Source organism: Sinocyclocheilus grahami, unplaced genomic scaffold, assembly GCF_001515645.1.
Source record: "Sinocyclocheilus grahami isolate Dianchi unplaced genomic scaffold, SAMN03320097.WGS_v1.1 scaffold124.1, whole genome shotgun sequence".
NCBI classification, from domain to species: domain Eukaryota; kingdom Metazoa; phylum Chordata; class Actinopteri; order Cypriniformes; family Cyprinidae; genus Sinocyclocheilus; species Sinocyclocheilus grahami.
In genome coordinates, this window is record NW_015505303.1 from 2,033,814 (window position 1) to 2,052,632 (window position 18,819).

Consider the following 18,819-nt stretch of genomic DNA (forward strand, 5'->3'; position numbering starts at 1 on the left):
TTCAATCCGAAATTCAAATTAAAATATGGAATAATATTCATAACAGAAGCTCTAAATATTAAGAATGTCATTGAAACTTACTTGCTTGAACTTGATCGGGGTGTTTTGTTAGTTTGATGCGTTTCCTCCTCGCCACTGCTTTTAAGAAGAGGTTGCCAGGTTTTCACAACAAAACCCGCCCAATTGTGTTTCGAGGGGGTGCCCCGTTAAAAATCGTGTTCCCGAGGATAAAATACGCATGTTTTGGCGGGGTTCCTCTGGTAAAATTTGCATTCCATGGGGCTAAATATCACATTAAGGGGGTCTTTTCACAACAAAACCCGCCCAATTGTGTTTCGAGGGGGTGCCCCGTTAAAAATCGTGTTCCGAGGATAAAATACGCATGTTTTGGCGGGGTTCCTCTGGTAAAATTTGCATTCCATGGGGCTAAATATCACATTAAGGGGGTCGTTTTTCAATCCGCGGACATGAAAAACAACCTGCGGCAACAGTGTTAAAGCAGCCGGGAAAACCGCGGACTTGGCAACACTGGAAGAGGATAGCGTTCGGATAGCGCATCAAGAACCGGGGGTACTCGGTACCACCGGTACTTAAAAAAATCTGGTACCGTAACGTTTTAATTTTTTTAGTACCCACTTGGTACCGAAATACCGGGTCTTTTGACCACACTAAGTACTAGTATATAATATGTAGGCTACTACTGGAATAAGTGATAGGATTTAATCTAATCAAATAAGTATTGTACATTTAAGGACAGATGCTACACGCTATTGGACTACTTACTAGTAGCCTATATATTTTAGGTAGTAGCCTACTTATTTTTAAGGGCTAATTGTTAAAATCGCTTGCCATACATATACACCCCTGTCTGCACTTCTCGAGCCCCCCAGTCCACCGTTTTCTCTCTCTCTTCTCACTCGATGTTCAGGAACGACTAGTGAGGAGGAACTCGCGCTAGTTCTGCGAGTCCGCACCAAGTTTGTGACCGTGTTAAAGCAGCCGGGAAAACCGCGGACTTGGCAACACTGGAAGAGGATAGCGTTCGGATAGCGCATCAAGAACCGGGGGTACTCGGTACCACCGGTACTTAAAAAAATCTGGTACCGTAACGTTTTAATTTTTTTAGTACCGACTTGGTACCGAAATACCGGGTCTTTTGACCACACTATACTAGTATATAATATGTAGGCTACTACTGGAATAAGTGATAGGATTTAATCTAATCAAATAAGTATTGTACATTTAAGGACAGATGCTACACACTATTGGACTACTTACTAGTAGCCTATATATTTTAGGTAGTAGCCTACTTATTTTTAAGGGCTAATTGTTAAAATCGCTTGCCATACATATACACCCCTGTCTGTGCACTTCTCGAGCCCCCCAGTCCACCGTTTTCTCTCTCTCTTCTCACTCGATGTTCAGGAACGACTAGTGAGGAGGAACTCGCGCTAGTTCTGCGAGTCCGCACCAAGTTTGTGACCTGGAATAAACGAGACACTTCTAAAAAGCGCAGCGTCGAGAAGAGCCTTAAACCGTCTCGACTCTTGAGAGAGGGGAAGAGCAGATTTAAAGACGTATATTCCCCAAAGACAGCGGTGAGTGATTCATTTGATTGACAGTTACGCAGTTCCTCATGACAGAATGCTGCATTGTGACGACACGCGCTTAGTCTTTGTAAAGTTCTGATGTGAGAATATTGTTACGAACAGTCTGTGACATCATCATAACGTATCAGTGCAGCACGTTCTGCTCGTTCATTGAGTTGCTGTAGGAATATCTATAATTCAAGGCCAGGTGTGCGGTCAGCTTATTGAGAAGAATAGCACACGCTGTATTCTTTGGCAATGTATATTTTCATTCTGTCCCTTTGTATATGGAAGGATCATGTCTGGAGGGGACAGAGGGGAAGACACATGGGCAGTTTGGTATGACTATATTAGGAAAGTGACCGTGTCTGAAGACAGTGAGGGGCCTTCTCACATGGGACAAACTGTTGTGTGGTTTGAAGATACTGCATTCTGAAGGGGATTTAACAGCTCTACCCGTGTGGTTTAGTATCAGTTTCGATTGCGTTTTTGTCAGTTTAAAATGAATAATAACTGTTAATTGTGATTTCACAAATTTGTGCAGTGGGGATCCAGAATATATGTGTCTCAGACTATATATTAACATTTTCATCTGCTATGAATTAGTTAAAATTCTACAACTTGTGCATGTATAAATTAGAGACAAGCACAAAGAACATTGTTGTTACAATTTACTTCACTACCAGGGTGGATTGTAACACTAATAGAAAGTATGGATGTTTTAAATTGAATACATGAGTAAAACATGCTTGTTCAACATAATTATTATGTCCCCAAAATGATAAACAAATTGGAAACATTTTAATTAAAAACAGCCAAAATTGGAAACAAACATACAATATGTAAAAATAAATAAATAAATATACACTAAAAGTAAAAAAAAATACAAGCAATACATGTCTGATCATGATATTTTAACGTACATCAAAGACATCTGTGAATGTTACTTAACAAATTAAACAAAAACGGCTTGAATCAGATGATACCAGTTCTAATTAACATTAATTAAAAATTGATATTTCTGGTCCTTAAATTTGTGATATAGTGACAGCTCCAACTTGAAACACCAGTTCGCTGTATCATTGCGCAGCACCAATAATGTTTTCATTGTTCTTGTTGCATAGCAGTGTTCTGTTATGTCAGAGTATTGAAAAGTATTTTAAGGAAAATTTGCATGTAATAGTTTCCCATGTAACAATTTGATCAAAGACCTCTCATACTTGGGTGACTAATTAACATGATTGCAAATCATATTATAAGTTAACTTTTACTTTCTTAGCTCAGCATTGTTTTTTGACCTTTATATTAACTTCTGCTGTCACCTTAGAAAGGTGGTGCTCACGTATGATAGTGATTTCAACCCTGTGGCTCATTTCTAATTGGTTAAACTGACAGTGGTATCATTCAGTCCGAGTTACAATTCTCCTGATCTGCTAAATGTTTTTAAGCTTTTGCCTAATAGCCATGGCTTGTGTTCTCTATTGTTCAATAGGAGCTATTTAGGGTGCTTTTGTGTTGATGATGCAGATTGTGTGTCTGTTTATGTCAATCATCTGTTGCTTCCACAAATAATTATCTCTACAACTTGGAAAATAAAAGGAAATAATTACTCTACAATGTACATTAATATATTTATCACAGTTATACCTGTCACCATAATATTTCCTCATCATTATTTTCAAATTATGATTTCCATTATTAATATGCATTACAATATGCATAATATGTAAAGTGAGGTGTATTAATGTATCTTAATATGAAGAGGCTATATTTAAAACTTTAAACAGGCCATTATTTAAGGAGTAATAAATACCAGAAAATAATATATCTAACTGACATTAATAAAGCAAAGCAATATTTTACTGTCAATGTCATTAACAAATATGTTTTTTAATAAATGATTGATAATTACAATTGAATTATACATTATTAAGCCAGCTGCAATCAAATATACATTTAATTTAATATACATTTAACAGTTTGATAGGGATTACTAAGCAGCTTTTCCACGGAGTGTACACCAAATAATTCTTAAACAGTTTGTGTTATTTAGGCTATTATATGCACATTCAATATGTATCTCTGTTTTTCACAGCCATGAGTCGCAGCATTGTGCGCCAGAGTAAATTCCGGCATGTTTTTGGGCAAGCGGTGAAAACGGATCAAACTTATGATGATATCCGGGTTTCCAAAGTGACATGGGACAGTTCCTTCTGTGCAGTTAACCCAAAGTTTCTGGCAGTTATAGTGGAGTCCAGTGGAGGCGGGGCCTTTCTGGTTCTGCTGCTCTCAAAGGTGAGTGGCTTGAGGAGAAAACTACTAAAACATGTACAATCGTTCAGCCTTTGTCTATTCTTTCATCTTCATGGGGCTATATTTATGGGTATGTTTGTTCAAGAGCCTCAGCCGTGGCTCATGTTAAAGGTGCCCATCCCCCACAGGGCTTCCATTTCACCCTCATAGAGGCAAAGTTTTGAACCCCATGGAAACAGGGTACACAACTTGCATATGTTGTCTGAAGCTTCTTCTGTGAAATTCCGAAGCTGAGTTTAGAGATGAAAAGTAAGCACTATTGAGTTGATGTAATCCCCATCATGCATTGCCATGTCTTCTTATCTGTTACTTAGCAGCTTGCATTTGCAGTATCGGCAAACCAATGGAAATCAGTATGCCAATATAATGATCAATTTTCCATTATAACATTTTATCACAAATACTGATGGAACTATGAAAATAGTAAGCATGTTTTACAACATCAGATTTCTAATAAAGTCCAGTAAAATCATATCATTAGCATGTCATCATATGGGTTTATATCTTCTTTCTTCTGTCATTTGCTGGTTTCTTCAGAATGCACCCATATGTACTAGACATTTCCACCTAGTGGAACTACTATAATGGGCTCATCATTAAACTGACATTGACAAATTTAAGCATAACCATGACGTTTCTGCTGTGATTTCACATAATATATAGATTCGATTATATGTAATGAGCAACTATTTCTCATAAAATGTAAAATATATATATATATATATATACACATTTTGGTAACAGGGTTGAATATTGTAACGATGAGTCAGAGGCATGCAGATCCATTTGCAGCTTTTATTAGAATAACAGGCAGAGTAAAACAGGCAGTATTCAGTCAACAGCGTCATGTACAGCCCCCACAGGGCTTCCATTTCACCCTCATAGAGGCAAAGTTTTGAACCCCATGGAAACAGGGTACACAACTTGCATATGTTGTCTGAAGCTTCTTCTGTGAAATTCCGAAGCTGAGTTTAGAGATGAAAAGTAAGCACTATTGAGTTGATGTAATCCCCATCATGCATTGCCATGTCTTCTTATCTGTTACTTAGCAGCTTGCATTTGCAGTATCGGCAAACCAATGGAAATCAGTATGCCAATATAATGATCAATTTTCCATTATAACATTTTATCACAAATACTGATGGAACTATGAAAATAGTAAGCATGTTTTACAACATCAGATTTCTAATAAAGTCCAGTAAAATCATATCATTAGCATGTCATCATATGGGTTTATATCTTCTTTCTTCTGTCATTTGCTGGTTTCTTCAGAATGCACCCATATGTACTAGACATTTCCACCTAGTGGAACTACTATAATGGGCTCATCATTAAACTGACATTGACAAATTTAAGCATAACCATGACGTTTCTGCTGTGATTTCACATAATATATAGATTCGATTATATGTAATGAGCAACCATTTCTCATAAAATGTAAAATATATATATATATATACACATTTTGGTAACAGGGTTGAATATTGTAACGATGAGTCAGAGGCATGCAGATCCATTTGCAGCTTTTATTAGAATAACAGGCAGAGTAAAACAGGCAGTATTCAGTCAACAGCGTCATGTACAGCAGGGGTAAACAGTGGCAGAGCGAGGGTCGGGGCAGGCGGCAGAGAATCACACTAGTAAGAACAGTCCGAGGTAATACACAAGAGACGACAAGATAGAGGATAAATGCTCAGAAATGTAGCCGGGTCAATACAAGACTTCGCAAACATAGAGAGTCTGGGAGCTGCTTAAATAGGGAAGCTAAGGGGGAACACCTGTGCCGTAATCAGTCCCAGGTACGGGGTGTAACGCTGAGTCAGAGGCGTGCGGATCCATTTGCAGCTTTTATTAGAATAACAGGCAGAGTAAAACAGGCAGTATTCAGTCAACAGCGTCATGTACCAGCGTCATGTACAGCAGGGGTAAACAGTGGCAGAGCGAGGGTCGGGGCAGGCGGCAGAGAATCACACTAGTAAGAACAGTCCGAGGTAATACACAAGAGACGACAAGATAGAGGATAAACGCTCAGAAATGTAGCCGGGTCAATACAAGACTTCGCAAACATAGGGAGTCTGGGAGCTGCTTAAATAGGGAAGCTAAGGGGGAACACCTGTGCCGTAATCAGTCCCAGGTACGGGGTGTCTGGGAAATGTAGTCCATGAACGTTAGTACTCGGGAGAGGGTGCCCTCCGGAGGCCGTCGGAGAGAGCCACAGAGGCCCGATTCGTGACAAATATGATGAACACAACCTTATTTTTCTGTAAAATTTGAGAAAATAGAATGAGCTGGGCTATAGAAAGGGGCCAAATAAAACTACTTCCTGGATAAATGTCAAATATGAGATGCAGTTAAAAGTATTCAGATTACAAAATGTATACATATATTATCATTCAAAAAGTTTGGGGTCAGCAAGATGATCAAATTGATTAAAAATACAATAAAGAAATTGATAATAATACAGAAAGTATTTGGACACTTAAAATGCCTAAATGTCATTAGACAACAGCATTTCAAACATGTGGCACAATTATTATTATTTTTTTCATTTCTTTTTTAGAAATTCCTCTCATTTGGGCCTAAAGTCATTTTAGTGATTGTTCACACAGGTGTAGTTTATCATATTTATTGATGAACAAATTTGACAAAATTTTAGACAAAGTGTTTTGACTGAATTATGAATAGTAAGCTACTTATTTTGTGTAATATTTTGCTTGAAAAGTGTGAGTGTGCTAGCTTTCTTTAAAATGAATGCCACTAGGTTTGATATTTTTGTAATTTTATTGGGTATTTTTAAAATGTAGTTTAAGTGTTTAAATAGCTACGTTTGGGACTACAGTATAAAGATCGGTAACGCTTTATTTTAAAGTGTCCTTGTTACACATGTTACATGTATTTACTATTGTAATAACAATAAATTATGCATAATTACATGCAAGTAACCCTAAGCCAAACCCTAACCATATAGTAAGTACATGTAGTTAATTAATATTACTCAGTACTTAAATGGATAACGACACTGTAACAAGGACACCTTAAAATAGAGTGTAACTTAAAGTATAAAAATATAATTTTGATGTAGGTTATACACTCAAACAGGTCTTCCACATTGGAAACTATTGTAGAAATGTTGAGTTTGGCATTAAAAAGCATCTTACATTACTTCTAGTTGATGCTAATGCATGTGTGACCTTTGTGGAATCAAAGTCAAGGGTAATATATTGATCCACAGCAGTATATCACATCATTATTATTTTTTTGTGAGTTTTTCTTGATTCTCTAAGGGTCCATCATCAGTTAATGCCCTTTTAGTATAGCCTTTAGTCACGAGCATGTATCAGCAGGCCTGGAAAGATACCCTATAAATACCCAGCTAGCCATCTCCCCTGCGCTCAGTCTTAGCAGGCCAAAAGAAAAACTCCCTTTTCAACGCCTCATCACAGAGTTATAAATACACACCAGCAGAATGAGGAGGGGAGTGACTGGAGAAGGAGCAGCCGAACACAGAACCAACACATGCTCACACCAGCTCCACACGAATAACAAAATAACATTAAAAGAAGTTACATCAGAATCCCTAAAGAATAATTATGCTTTGATAACATCAGTTTAGAAATACATGCCAGGGACTTTACAAAATAACTTGAAATTGCAAAACAAACAAGAAGTCAAATATTTTTTGTGTCAAGGAAAGGCAGAGCTTAACCTTCAGAAAATGTTGATCGTCAACCTCAGGAGGTCAAAATAAATATTAAACAAGCTGCTTCATTTTCTATTCATTGTGCAGCATTGACATTGACAATGTTATTCACATTGCAACAAAACCTGGGATATATCTACATGTTTAAAACCCGGGTTTATGTGTTTTGTAACACCAAACATTAAATAAATATTTATAGATAATAAATATTTGTTTCCCATTAATTAAATATTTGTTTGATATTTTTTAAACTGTGGTAACATGGTTGAACATAGCTTTCAATTTCTATACAATTTGAGAAAAAGGAATGAGCCTGGGTGATACTTCCTGGAAATACTTCCTGGGTGTCACTATTTGAAAAATGTTCCATGTTTTCTAATAAGGGGGAAATTATGCAGTGACAGGGCTGTGCATGTGCATTTAAATGTGCATGCATGCAGCAAAACAGCTATATATATATAAAAATGGTTTTCAAAAAATATTGAACTCTTCAATATTTATAATAAGAAGAAATATTTCTTGAGCATCATATTACTGAAGACTGGAGTAGCCTAATGGCTTGTGAAAATTCAGCTTTCTCATTACAGGAATACATTACATTTTAAAATATATTGAAATAGAAAGCAGTCATTTTTAAATTTCAGTATTTTACAATAGAATTTTTTTTTACTTTTTTGATCAAATAAATGCAGACTAAGAAAAATATTGTTTATATTAAGACCATATACTGACTTTATATGTGTCTCAATACTTAACATTATCTTTTATTCCTTGTTTTAATATGCTATAGGTGGGTCGAGTGGACAAAAACTATCCTCTAGTGATTGGACACTCAGGGCCTGTTCTGGACATTGACTGGTGTCCTCACAATGACAATATCCTGGCCAGCTGCTCTGAAGACACCACTGCCATGGTAATCATCATGACAGACATTCATAAACATCTCCATTGCCTGCCAGCCTATAGCCTTGTAGTCATGAACATGTTTCAGTTGCATTTTTACAAACGAATGAAGCATGTCTCACACTGGAGGGAAAGATCACGGTGACAGACAATAGTGTTAATATGAAGGGTGATGACTGGAGTTAACGGTTCGGGCATGTGACAGGAGCTGGTATTTATAAACATGTTAGAAAGGCACTCTTGGCCAGAAACCTGTTCACAAATAAGCCAGTGGTATTGACAGACAAGGAAAGATGGGTCTAAGTTGTCTATAGGGATGAGTCATTTCATTTTCAGAACACATTGGAACATGTGCAACATGTGCAAACACTTCTGTATACAGTGACCTCATGAAGTATTTGGATGCCTAAGCCACACTTAAAAGTGTATAAATGTCATTACATTAGATAAAAATAAATCAATCAATCAAATCAAAGTTACATTTATCTTAAAGGTAACACAAAATAATTTCAAGTTAAAATGATAAAACATTACACTGTAAAAATAAAATACTATTTCAGTCTTTCTACTTTAAAATTTTACTTTTGATTCACTGTTACTTGCAGTTTTTTGTATTATTTGTGAAATTTATGAGCAATTTTTAAGCAAAAACAGTTTCAAAGTAAATCCTACACCAGTTTTTTTTTCAGTGTATGTCACTGTTCAAAATTAAGACAAATAAAACTACACCTTTTAGAACACCTGTGTGAACCTGATCAAAAGTGGTTCAGAAAAGTGAAGTTGCTTCTGAGAAAAGCTCTAGAAGTAACCAAGTGCTTGCAATTACTTGGTTTGATGTTTTGTATCTACTGCAGTGGCATTCAAACATTTTAAATGTGAGTATAAAGGCTGAAAGTATTATACAGTCTATTGAAAACAAATATAGGATGCATTTCCCCAAAGTTACGCAAGACGATGTAGAGATATTATAATATATGAAGGCTATTAGTGCCATTTCATTACATTACATTACAAACGTGAATGGCATGCACCGTATGCACTGCTGTTAGAAGAGGTTAACTGCAGCTTTCATCTGTGCTGGCATTGCTGCTGTGCTCACTGGTTACCAAAGGAACTTTCCTACAATGTACTGCAAACCAATATATAAGTATACCCAGATAGTTGAATCCATTTACTGTAAAAATTATTGTTTGAAGTTGCAAATTAAACAAAGATTACCGCAAAATTGTTTCTACACTTGTTGTTTTTCAGTCTAGGCTGATAGATTATTCTGGTTTAAGTACTCTATTATGGCACTACAGAAAAATTGGAACAAAAAGAATTTGCAATAAATACAACTAGTATCATTACAAAATTTTATTAGCAGCATTGTGGTCAATCAACCTTCCACAGACTTGATGAAGTTTGAGTAGTGTGCGGGATTTTTCTACATTCTAACATGCTTAAAGCAGATGAACATGTATGTATGGCTTTACAATATTTATTTTTATATGTTTTTGTTTTATTATTTTGAATAATTATGTTAATAAATATAAAAATGTTTAAGTCATCCAGATTGCAGGATGATCTAAAAAAAATATTACAATTAATTATAATAAAATATTAAATATTTGAAAGTTTGTTGAGGCCCCTCTGTTTGAGAACCATTGCTTTAATCGAATTGTGTTTACTCAGGTATGGCAGATCCCTGACCACACTCCCTCTCGTCCCATCAGCGAGCCCATTGTGGTGCTGGAGGGTCACTCTAAACGCGTGGGCATCATCAAATGGCACCCCACTGCCCGCAACATACTCCTCACTGCAGGTAAAGATCAGTACAGTAGACACCAACCTCTTACAATAAAAGTGTATAAAAATAAGATTACTTAATTTCATTGGAATTAAATTAGAAGTAGTGGAAAGTCTTTGTTTCCATTCAGTTTGCTTTTGTCTCAGGCAGTGATAATCTGATCATCATCTGGAATGTGGGCACTGGAGAACCCTTGATTACAATGGATGACCATCCTGATCTCATCTATAACGTCAGCTGGAACTACAACGGTAGCCTGTTCTGCACAACCTGCAAGGACCGTCGCCTCCGAGTGTGCGATCCCCGGAAAAACGAGGTGGTGGCGGTAAGTATTATAGCAGAGAAAAGAAGAAAAACCTCATGGCTCTTTGTAAACATGGACATTATGGACATTTTTTCTTCTGTAGGAAAGATTGTCCCCACATGAGGGTATCCGGCCAATGAGAGCCATTTTTACCAAAGAGGGCAACATTTTCACCACAGGTTTCACCAGGATGAGCCAGAGAGAGCTCGGCCTGTGGGATCCGGTAATGGAGCAAAATGAAAAGGATAGTATATTTACTTACCTTCATGTTATTCCATACCCATTTTGCTATGGTTAATCTTCAATTCAAGTTAAAATATTCTTTTAAATATTATAAATTATTATAAAATATTTATAAAATATATATATAAAATAAATTCAAAAACATTATGAAGTCATCGTGGTTTAATCCAAGTCTTAGGAAGAGATATGTTCGCTTTATAAGATTTTATTAACATATAAACACACATACATATAGCACATCGCATGGTAAACATGGAAGCTTGTGTATGTGTCACACGCTAGAACAAACCTCATTGGTTCTCCTGCGTAATGCATACATGTTTGAGCTTTCATGTTTACCATATGTGACTTGCTCTATGTATGTGTTCCAATCATTGCTTAGATGTAAATAGAAGTCTAAATTAAATCTGCTTATCACATAAAGTGATCATATCTCTTCAAAATTATAATTTTTTTATGATGCCTTTGTGACCTTATTGAATATTCTAAGTATTGGTTACCTGGACTTTCAGTGGACCGAAAGAAACCTCTCAGGTTTCACTGAAATACTTTCCTTTGTGACTCGATTAGCCGAAGTTTTATGGGTTTGGAACAATATAAGGGTGATTAAATGGTGACAGAATTTTCATTTATGCATTTAGGACTCATTAATAATTAATTTTATTGATTTTATTCTATTCATTTTTTCTATGTCTTAATCAGTTTTATTTCATTGCCCTTGTTTTCTTTCAAATCACTGATGGTGTTCATTTCTGTCATTGTTTAGACTAATTTTGAAGAGCCCATAGCACTACTGGAGCTGGACACAAGTAATGGAGTTTTATTGCCTTTTTATGATCCAGACACTAACATCATGTATCTCAGTGGCAAGGTATGACTCCATGTTTCATCTTTATTTGTTATCATACTCAGGCTGGCACGGTAAAGTTTTTTCTGTGTCTCCACAGGGTGACAGCAGTGTTCGGTATTTTGAGATCACAGAGGAGCCTCCCTATGTGCATTACATCAGCACATTCAGTAGCAAGGAGCCACAGAGAGGAATGGGCTTCATGCCCAAAAGAGGAGTGGATGTCAGCAAGTGTGAGATTGCCAGGTCAGTTTTGAATGGTTATACTGGTTGATTTGGATATGTGTTAGTTACTTTAAAATGTAGTGTACAGAAATACCATATATGTACACTACCATTTAAAAGTTTGGGGTCAGTGATTTATGCTTTTATTCAGCAGGGACACATTAAATTGATAAAAAGTGACAGTAAAGGTATTTGTAATGTTACAAAAGATTTATATTTGAAAGAAATACTGTTCTTTTAAGCTTTGAGCATTGAGGGTTGAGCATTCCTGAAGCTGAACCTTTATTATTTCTCATAGATTATATAAACTCCATGAAAGAAAGTGTGAGCCTATTATGATGACAGTACCCAGAAAGGTAAGCACATTGTTTAAACTCTTTGTTTAGGGTTATTTCAATTCTGAACCACTATGAACACAAAATTGAAGTATTGAAAACCAAAAGTTGGTTATATGATGAGGTACAGTGTCATGCGAAATTTTGGGAACCCCTTGCAGAATCTGTGAAAATGTGAATAATTTTAGCAAAATCAGCGATCATACAAAATGCATGTTATTTTTTATTTAGTACTGTCCTGAGTAAGATATTTTACATAAAATGTTTACATATAGTCCACAAGACAAAAAAATAGCTGAAATTATTAAAATAACCCCCTTTAAAAGTTCGGGAACCCTTGGTTCTTAATACTGTGTGTAGTTACCTGGATGATCTATGATCTTTTTTGTGATGGCTGTTCATGAGTCCCTTGTTTGTTCTGAACAGTTAAACTGAGCACTGTTCTTCAGAAAAATCCTCCATGTCCTGCAGAGTCTTCAGTTTTCCAGCATCGTTTGCATATTTGAACCCTTTCCAGCAGTGACTGTATGATTTTGAGATCCATCTTTTCACACTGAGGACAACTGAGGAACTCAAACACAACTATTAAGGAAGGTTCAAACGCTCACTGATGCTTCAGAAGGAAACGCGATGCATTAAGATTTAAATTTTTGAACAGGATGATGTCATCCAAATTTTTCTTATTTTGTTGAAATATAATTTTTTTCCATTTAGTACTGCCCTTCGGAATCAACAGAAGATACTTGCATGTTTCCCGGAAGACAAATTAAGTACAATTTACCTTGATCTTCAAATTCAAAAAGTTTTTTTTGACTCTTAATGCATGGTGTTTTCTTCTGGAGAATCCAGAATTATCCCTCATATCAACCAGACACAGCCAGAGATGGAGCTCCTGCACCACAAGTGTGGACATCGCACGACCCAGAGAACTCGCGGTGACCTTCCTCGCTTGGAGCGCGAGGTCAGTAGCGGTTCGGAGCTCTTTCAGAACTTCCGGATCATGACCACCCTCGTGCAGGTCCCTCAGTGCCTTAGCCTGATGAACCTGCAGTAACGCTGAACGTAGCGTGTAAGGCGGAGGCAGCTTCTCCACAGGCCGTATAAGCATCGCTGGACAGGCCAGACGAGTACCTACAGACCCGGGAGGGGAGGCACGGTTCGCCCTGCCGGGTGGAGGCAGTATTAGGACAAAATTGCATCGCAACCGACCGCTCCACCGGGGGGACCCTTGTATACCCCCCAGCTGCACCACCATCGAGGGTGATGAGGGAGGAGGAACCAGCAGGCCAGTTTCCGGCAGTAAGAGGTGCCGTCCATGACCTGGTGAGCTCCTCATGCACCTCCGGGAAGAAAGGCACTGAGGCGGGGCGCTGAGAACCAGCGCGAGCCACCCCGAGAAACCAATTGTCCAACCTAGAGCCCGGGACGCAGTGGAGGTTTCCACTCGAGCCCCTACCCTCTCAGCAGCCTGGGAAAGCATAGCCTACATCTCTGGATCCAATTCAGGCCTTGCCACCATCCCGGAGGGCGGCAGCACAGCCGAATCTTCCTCTCTGGAGAGCTCTCCCTCCGATGCAGTGATCGACATCCAGTCGTCGGGAGAAGCACCGAAGGATACTGCTGTTACGCTCTTTGAAGAGGGCCCAGCGTGTTCCTTTGGTGGCTCAACTGGTTGCGAAGCGCTACAGGAGCGATGGGCCCCCGAGGGTTGGTTCCCTGAGGGGTTTGCCACCACTGTAACCCTCAGACCGCCCGTGCAACTGCCCGAAGTAGTCCACGCCTGGCTGCCGCCAGGACGAACACTAGATCGCGGCAGAGGCAACGGAGCTCCGCCCCCTGGAGGAAACGGAGCCTGGCCCGCAGCTCCGAGATGGTCATCTTCCCGCAATGGGAACATGACTCACCCGCGAACGCCACCTCAGCGTGCTTAATGCCCAGACACGTGAGGCAGAGATCGTGACCATCACCCGGCGCCAGGTAACGACTGCATCCAGAAACGCACGGGTGAAACGGCATCTGTAAAAAGACGATCTGGCATCTTTACAAAGACGCACCCACTTATTGTACTCATTTAGAGAAATTGGCTCTTTTAGGGAAATGCTCTTTTACGTGCTGAGACGCACAGGGGAAACGGCCGTTTGCAGCACGACAGGGGGTAGTGCAGCCTGAAGTGCGCAACCCACTCGACACAGGAACGACCACCGCTGAAGCGCCGTCCGCCAACACAAAAAGCTCCCGAGAGCGCGCTAGACTTGTCACACACGAAGCAGTTTGGTAGGAGCAGAACGATGTTGTCGCTCGGCTCCGAAGCGAAAAGCTGGTATGCGTTGCACCGGCTGCCTTTTTATGCTCACGCTGTGATCAGCAGCAGCTGAATGCATTCATCGCATGCCAATGTGCATTGGCTCGTTTAGTTTTCACTCGAAGTGGATTGGTCTCTCTAAATGAGATCCCAATTCATCGGTCACCAACGTGACTCGGGAGTGACCGACTGAAAGGGAACCAAGGGTTCCCAAAATTTTGAAGGGGGTTATTTTAATCATTTCAGCATTTTGTTTTGTCTTGTGGACTATATGTAGACATATTTTATGTAAAACATATTACTCAGGACAGTACTAAAAAAAACAAAATGCTTTTTGTATGATCTCTCTTATTTTGTTAAAATTATTCACATTTTCACAGATTCTGCAAGGAGTTCCCAAACTTTCGCATGCCACTGTATGTAAAATCTGTGCATCCAGTTACATCATTCTCTTTCTGTTGTTATGATGCCAGTCGGACCTGTTCCAGGATGATCTGTACCCAGACACACCAGGCCCAGAGCCGGCTCTGGAACCTGAAGAATGGATGGACAGACGAGACGCAGACCCCATATTAGTGTCCATGAGGGATGGCTATGTTCCTCCAAAGAGTAGAGAGCTAAAGGTGGCCAAGAAGAATGTTCTAGACACCAGACCTGCAACACGTAGAAGCATGTCTGCCGTAGATGGAAGTAGTTTGCCCGTAAGTAGAATGTCTTGCTTATCGTTGGTCTTAAAATGTCTCCTTCATAACTTTGTTCCTTCATCACCTCCATTTCTGACATTTCTTAAGAAGCAAGTAGGGCTGGGAATTTTATCGGGTTCATTTAAAAATAAACAAACAAAAAAATACATTATAACATTATAACAACATATCCCATCAAAGTTTTCAATGGTTTTGAATCTATAATGCTACGGAAGATGGATGTTTTAGCTGTAGCTTGATGTCTGATACGATGAAACAAGCACCACTAAATTATATCATTAAAGTTTTTTAATACATTGTCCATGGAACAAAAAACAGTGTATCAGTTCAAATCACAAATGAATGACTTAAATGAACAGGTTATTTTTAATGAAACTGTCAAAATAACAAATGATTCACAACTCTATCACTGAATCAGTCAGTTAGTCGGTGACACCTGACTCTTTTACCTAATATTGTTTGGATCAGTTTTTTTGTTACTTTGAAATTTGACGAACTGAATTGTGGAAACTACAATGTAAGTGTAATCTGAATCAGAATCATCCAATTTCTTTTGATTCCCATCCCTAGAAGCTAAACATTTCTTTCCATTTTCCAAATTAAGCCTGTCCTTGACTTGCTCTTTTGCTTTTTTCCCTCTTTTTTGCTCCTATTCATCCTCCTTCTACTGTCACTATGCTTATCTCTTCTATTTCCTCTTTCCAACTGCCATCTTCTCCTTTGCGTTCTCTCAATCTCTTTTAAACTCTAGCCTCAGTTGTTGGAGAAGCTTGTTGAGGAGATCCAAAATCTGAAGGCCACAGTTCTTTCTCAGGAGAAACGAATCTGTGACTTGGAGAATAAGCTCTCTAAATACACTAATGGCACAGTCTGAATAAAGCTAACTCATCCTGTGCACACTGCCCAATTCACTGCTAACTCCTCACAACTAAAGTATGAGCACAGCTAGGCCAAGCCACATCAACTCACCCCAGCTTTTATCAACCCCGTAACTGCAGTTCAACTGGCTGTACCGCCACTTGACTTGACTTGACAGGCTTTTTCTAAATGTGAATAAATCACCTATACAGTAGTTACATTTCGAATCATTAGGAGATTTAATTTGGCAAAGGCACTTGTAATGCTCATCCTGATGCTTTGTAGAAAAATGGTTAATATTGTGTAGTAGTACACAATATTAGCAATATTCCTTAAATGCTTAAGGAATCATTCAGGAAGAATTTATGTCAGCTATGCAAAAGGTAGGCTAAACCACCTTCATTTTAGGATTTACAAATCCTTTAATGTACTTACTGCTTTTTACCATTCAATGCTGACAAAGAATGAGAGAGGAAATGTAGCTCCAGTTTTCTGTAGTGGTTAACAGTCACCGTGTCTTTGGTAGTCTCTGTGTGAACATACCTCATTGTAAAGACCAGGATTTGGGATCAGATGGTAGCATATGTAGCTCTTATTTGGTCAGCTCTGGACAAGCAATATCTATGGCATGACTATAATATGTCAGGACAGCAGCGAGCTCAGTAATGCTGTCAATACACTACACGATTTTGAAATAAGTGCGGTTCTTTTCACACTACGCTAACTTTTTTGGGTATCATGAAGTTGCTGTGCTTTGCACATAACACAACGGATCGGTGACTGTGGGCCACACATCAAACAATTTCACTCGGAAGAATCCCCATTTCTCATTTACAAAATGCATTTGCGAGAAGTGATGCAGGATCTCACATATCATGCATGAACAGAATTCTGGCGTGGAACTGGTATTCCTTTAAATCAAAATGATTATCCACAAGAAGCTTGCAATCTACAAAAACAGAAAAAAGACGAATATGGAGAAGAGACTGGTTGAGAAGAAGACTTCTCAATATTTCCCTTGCGCTATATCTTGTTCTCCTTTCATTAGCTGTTGGTCATCGCTAATGTCATTTCCAGTCAAAACACATTTCGCACTGCAAGATTTCACAGTGGCAGACAGGCCCAGATATTTAGCCTGCTAATTAATTCTCGGGCATCAGTGCTTTTCTCAAATTGTGTCTCTCTCCACTATATGACCTCACACTATACGATAGTCACTCATGTGAACGAGCATCGATTTGCCTCAGATTTAAGGCTGACCTCCAGAAAAATCTTCTTGTTGGTGCTCTCCATAAAAATACGGCCTAAAATCGTGTAGTGTATATCCGGCTTGAGAGTTCTGCACATCACTTATTGCCATTTTATCGTAGTGGAATAGTTCACCCAAAAATGATGTACTCTTGTTATACTGACCCACATATTGTTCCAAACTATTTAGTTAGTTTTTTGGTAAAATATAAAAGTTGTTGCTAAATGTCCAAGCTGCTCTTTTCCATACAATGAATGTGATTGATTACTCGGGCTGTGGAGCTCCAAAAATGACAACAACAAAAAAAGCACCAAAAAGTAACAAAAGTGGTCTGTGTGACTCATGCGCTATATTCCAAATGTTCTGAATACTTATGATAGCTTTTTTTGTGGGGAACAAACATGGCATCACAAGATGCATCATGCCATCAGCGACATGGAAGATACTGGTTCTTGCACAACATATTTCACATATTTAAACAGCTTTAAATCAAAACAAGCACATATTATATTTGAGATCTACAGCAGGAATTAAAAATAACTACTTTTGGTCTGTTCTTCATAGAAAACTATGTATAGACCACATAGCTTCAGAAGACTTGGCATATAGTGCGTGTGTGTGTGTGTGTATTAGTATTATACTTTGGTTACACTTTATTTTAAGGTGTCCTTGTTGCATTGTAATTATACATTTAAGTACTGAGTAACATTAACTACATGTACTTAGAATATGGTTAGGGTTAAGATTAGGGTTTGGCTTGGTGTTACTTGCATGTAATTATGCATAATTTATTGTTATAGTTATTATAATAGTAAGGACATGTAACGTGTAACAAGGACACCTTAAAATAGTGTTATCTTTTCTTTTTTTTTATACGTTTTTTTGTTTTCAAGTTAGTTTTTTTTTTTACTTTAAACTTGACGGCATCAAAACACTTTCATTGCATGAAAACAAAACAGCTTGAACATTCTAGATAAGATTAAAACGTATGTAGATAAATGAGAACAGAATTTTCATCTTTGGGAGAAAAATTCCTTAAGGCAGATGCAGGTGGCTCATGGGAAAATCTTTGTATAAAGATATCAAATGTAAATCTAATGAGCAAAGGATGTTTGCATAGACAACATCTTCATTTGTCTCTCATTGTAAGAGTGCTTGCATTATTGACTCTTAAATTGCTACTAACCTCTGCATTTCCAGCTTTGACCAACACAACTAAAACTGGCTTCTGAAATTAACACTTCAAAATGTAAATATTATTCTAAAAAAAACATGAAAAACAGCAAAATATTAAAACCAAAGACATTGTTTTGCGTTTATGTAGAGGATAATTTGTCAGTATTATGGTTTGAATAAAACTTTTTGTACAAAAAAAAAAGTTGCCATTGTTGCATGCAGTCACTTGCTCATAAAAATGCATGGACACACAAGACACATCCACCATGGTTAATTACTCTA

General features: G+C 38.1%; 1 protein-coding gene across 1 annotated transcript; it reads left to right on the plus strand.

Annotated features, from left to right (window-relative positions):
- The first annotated feature begins 1,407 nt into the window (after window positions 1–1,407).
- LOC107590076 (coronin-6-like) lies at window positions 1,408–18,004 on the plus strand. The gene is made up of 11 exons (XM_016278695.1): window positions 1,408–1,598; window positions 3,685–3,884; window positions 8,393–8,515; window positions 10,180–10,309; window positions 10,441–10,619; window positions 10,702–10,821; window positions 11,608–11,712; window positions 11,789–11,934; window positions 12,212–12,269; window positions 15,024–15,251; window positions 16,006–18,004. Exons 2-11 carry the CDS (start codon window positions 3,687–3,689, stop codon window positions 16,126–16,128), a joined length of 1,410 nt encoding a protein of 469 aa, XP_016134181.1. The 5' UTR covers window positions 1,408–1,598; window positions 3,685–3,686; the 3' UTR covers window positions 16,129–18,004.
- Window positions 18,005–18,819: the final 815 nt, after the last annotated feature.

Coding starts and splice junctions, on each gene's coding strand:
- LOC107590076 (XM_016278695.1), top strand. CDS start 3,687: ATGAGTCGCAGCATTGTGCGCCAGAGTAAATTCCGGCATGTTTTTGGG. Junction 8,516..10,179: donor CTGAAGACACCACTGCCATG/GTAATCATCATG, acceptor GTGTTTACTCAG/GTATGGCAGATCCCTGACCA. Junction 11,935..12,211: donor AGCAAGTGTGAGATTGCCAG/GTCAGTTTTGAA, acceptor TATTTCTCATAG/ATTATATAAACTCCATGAAA.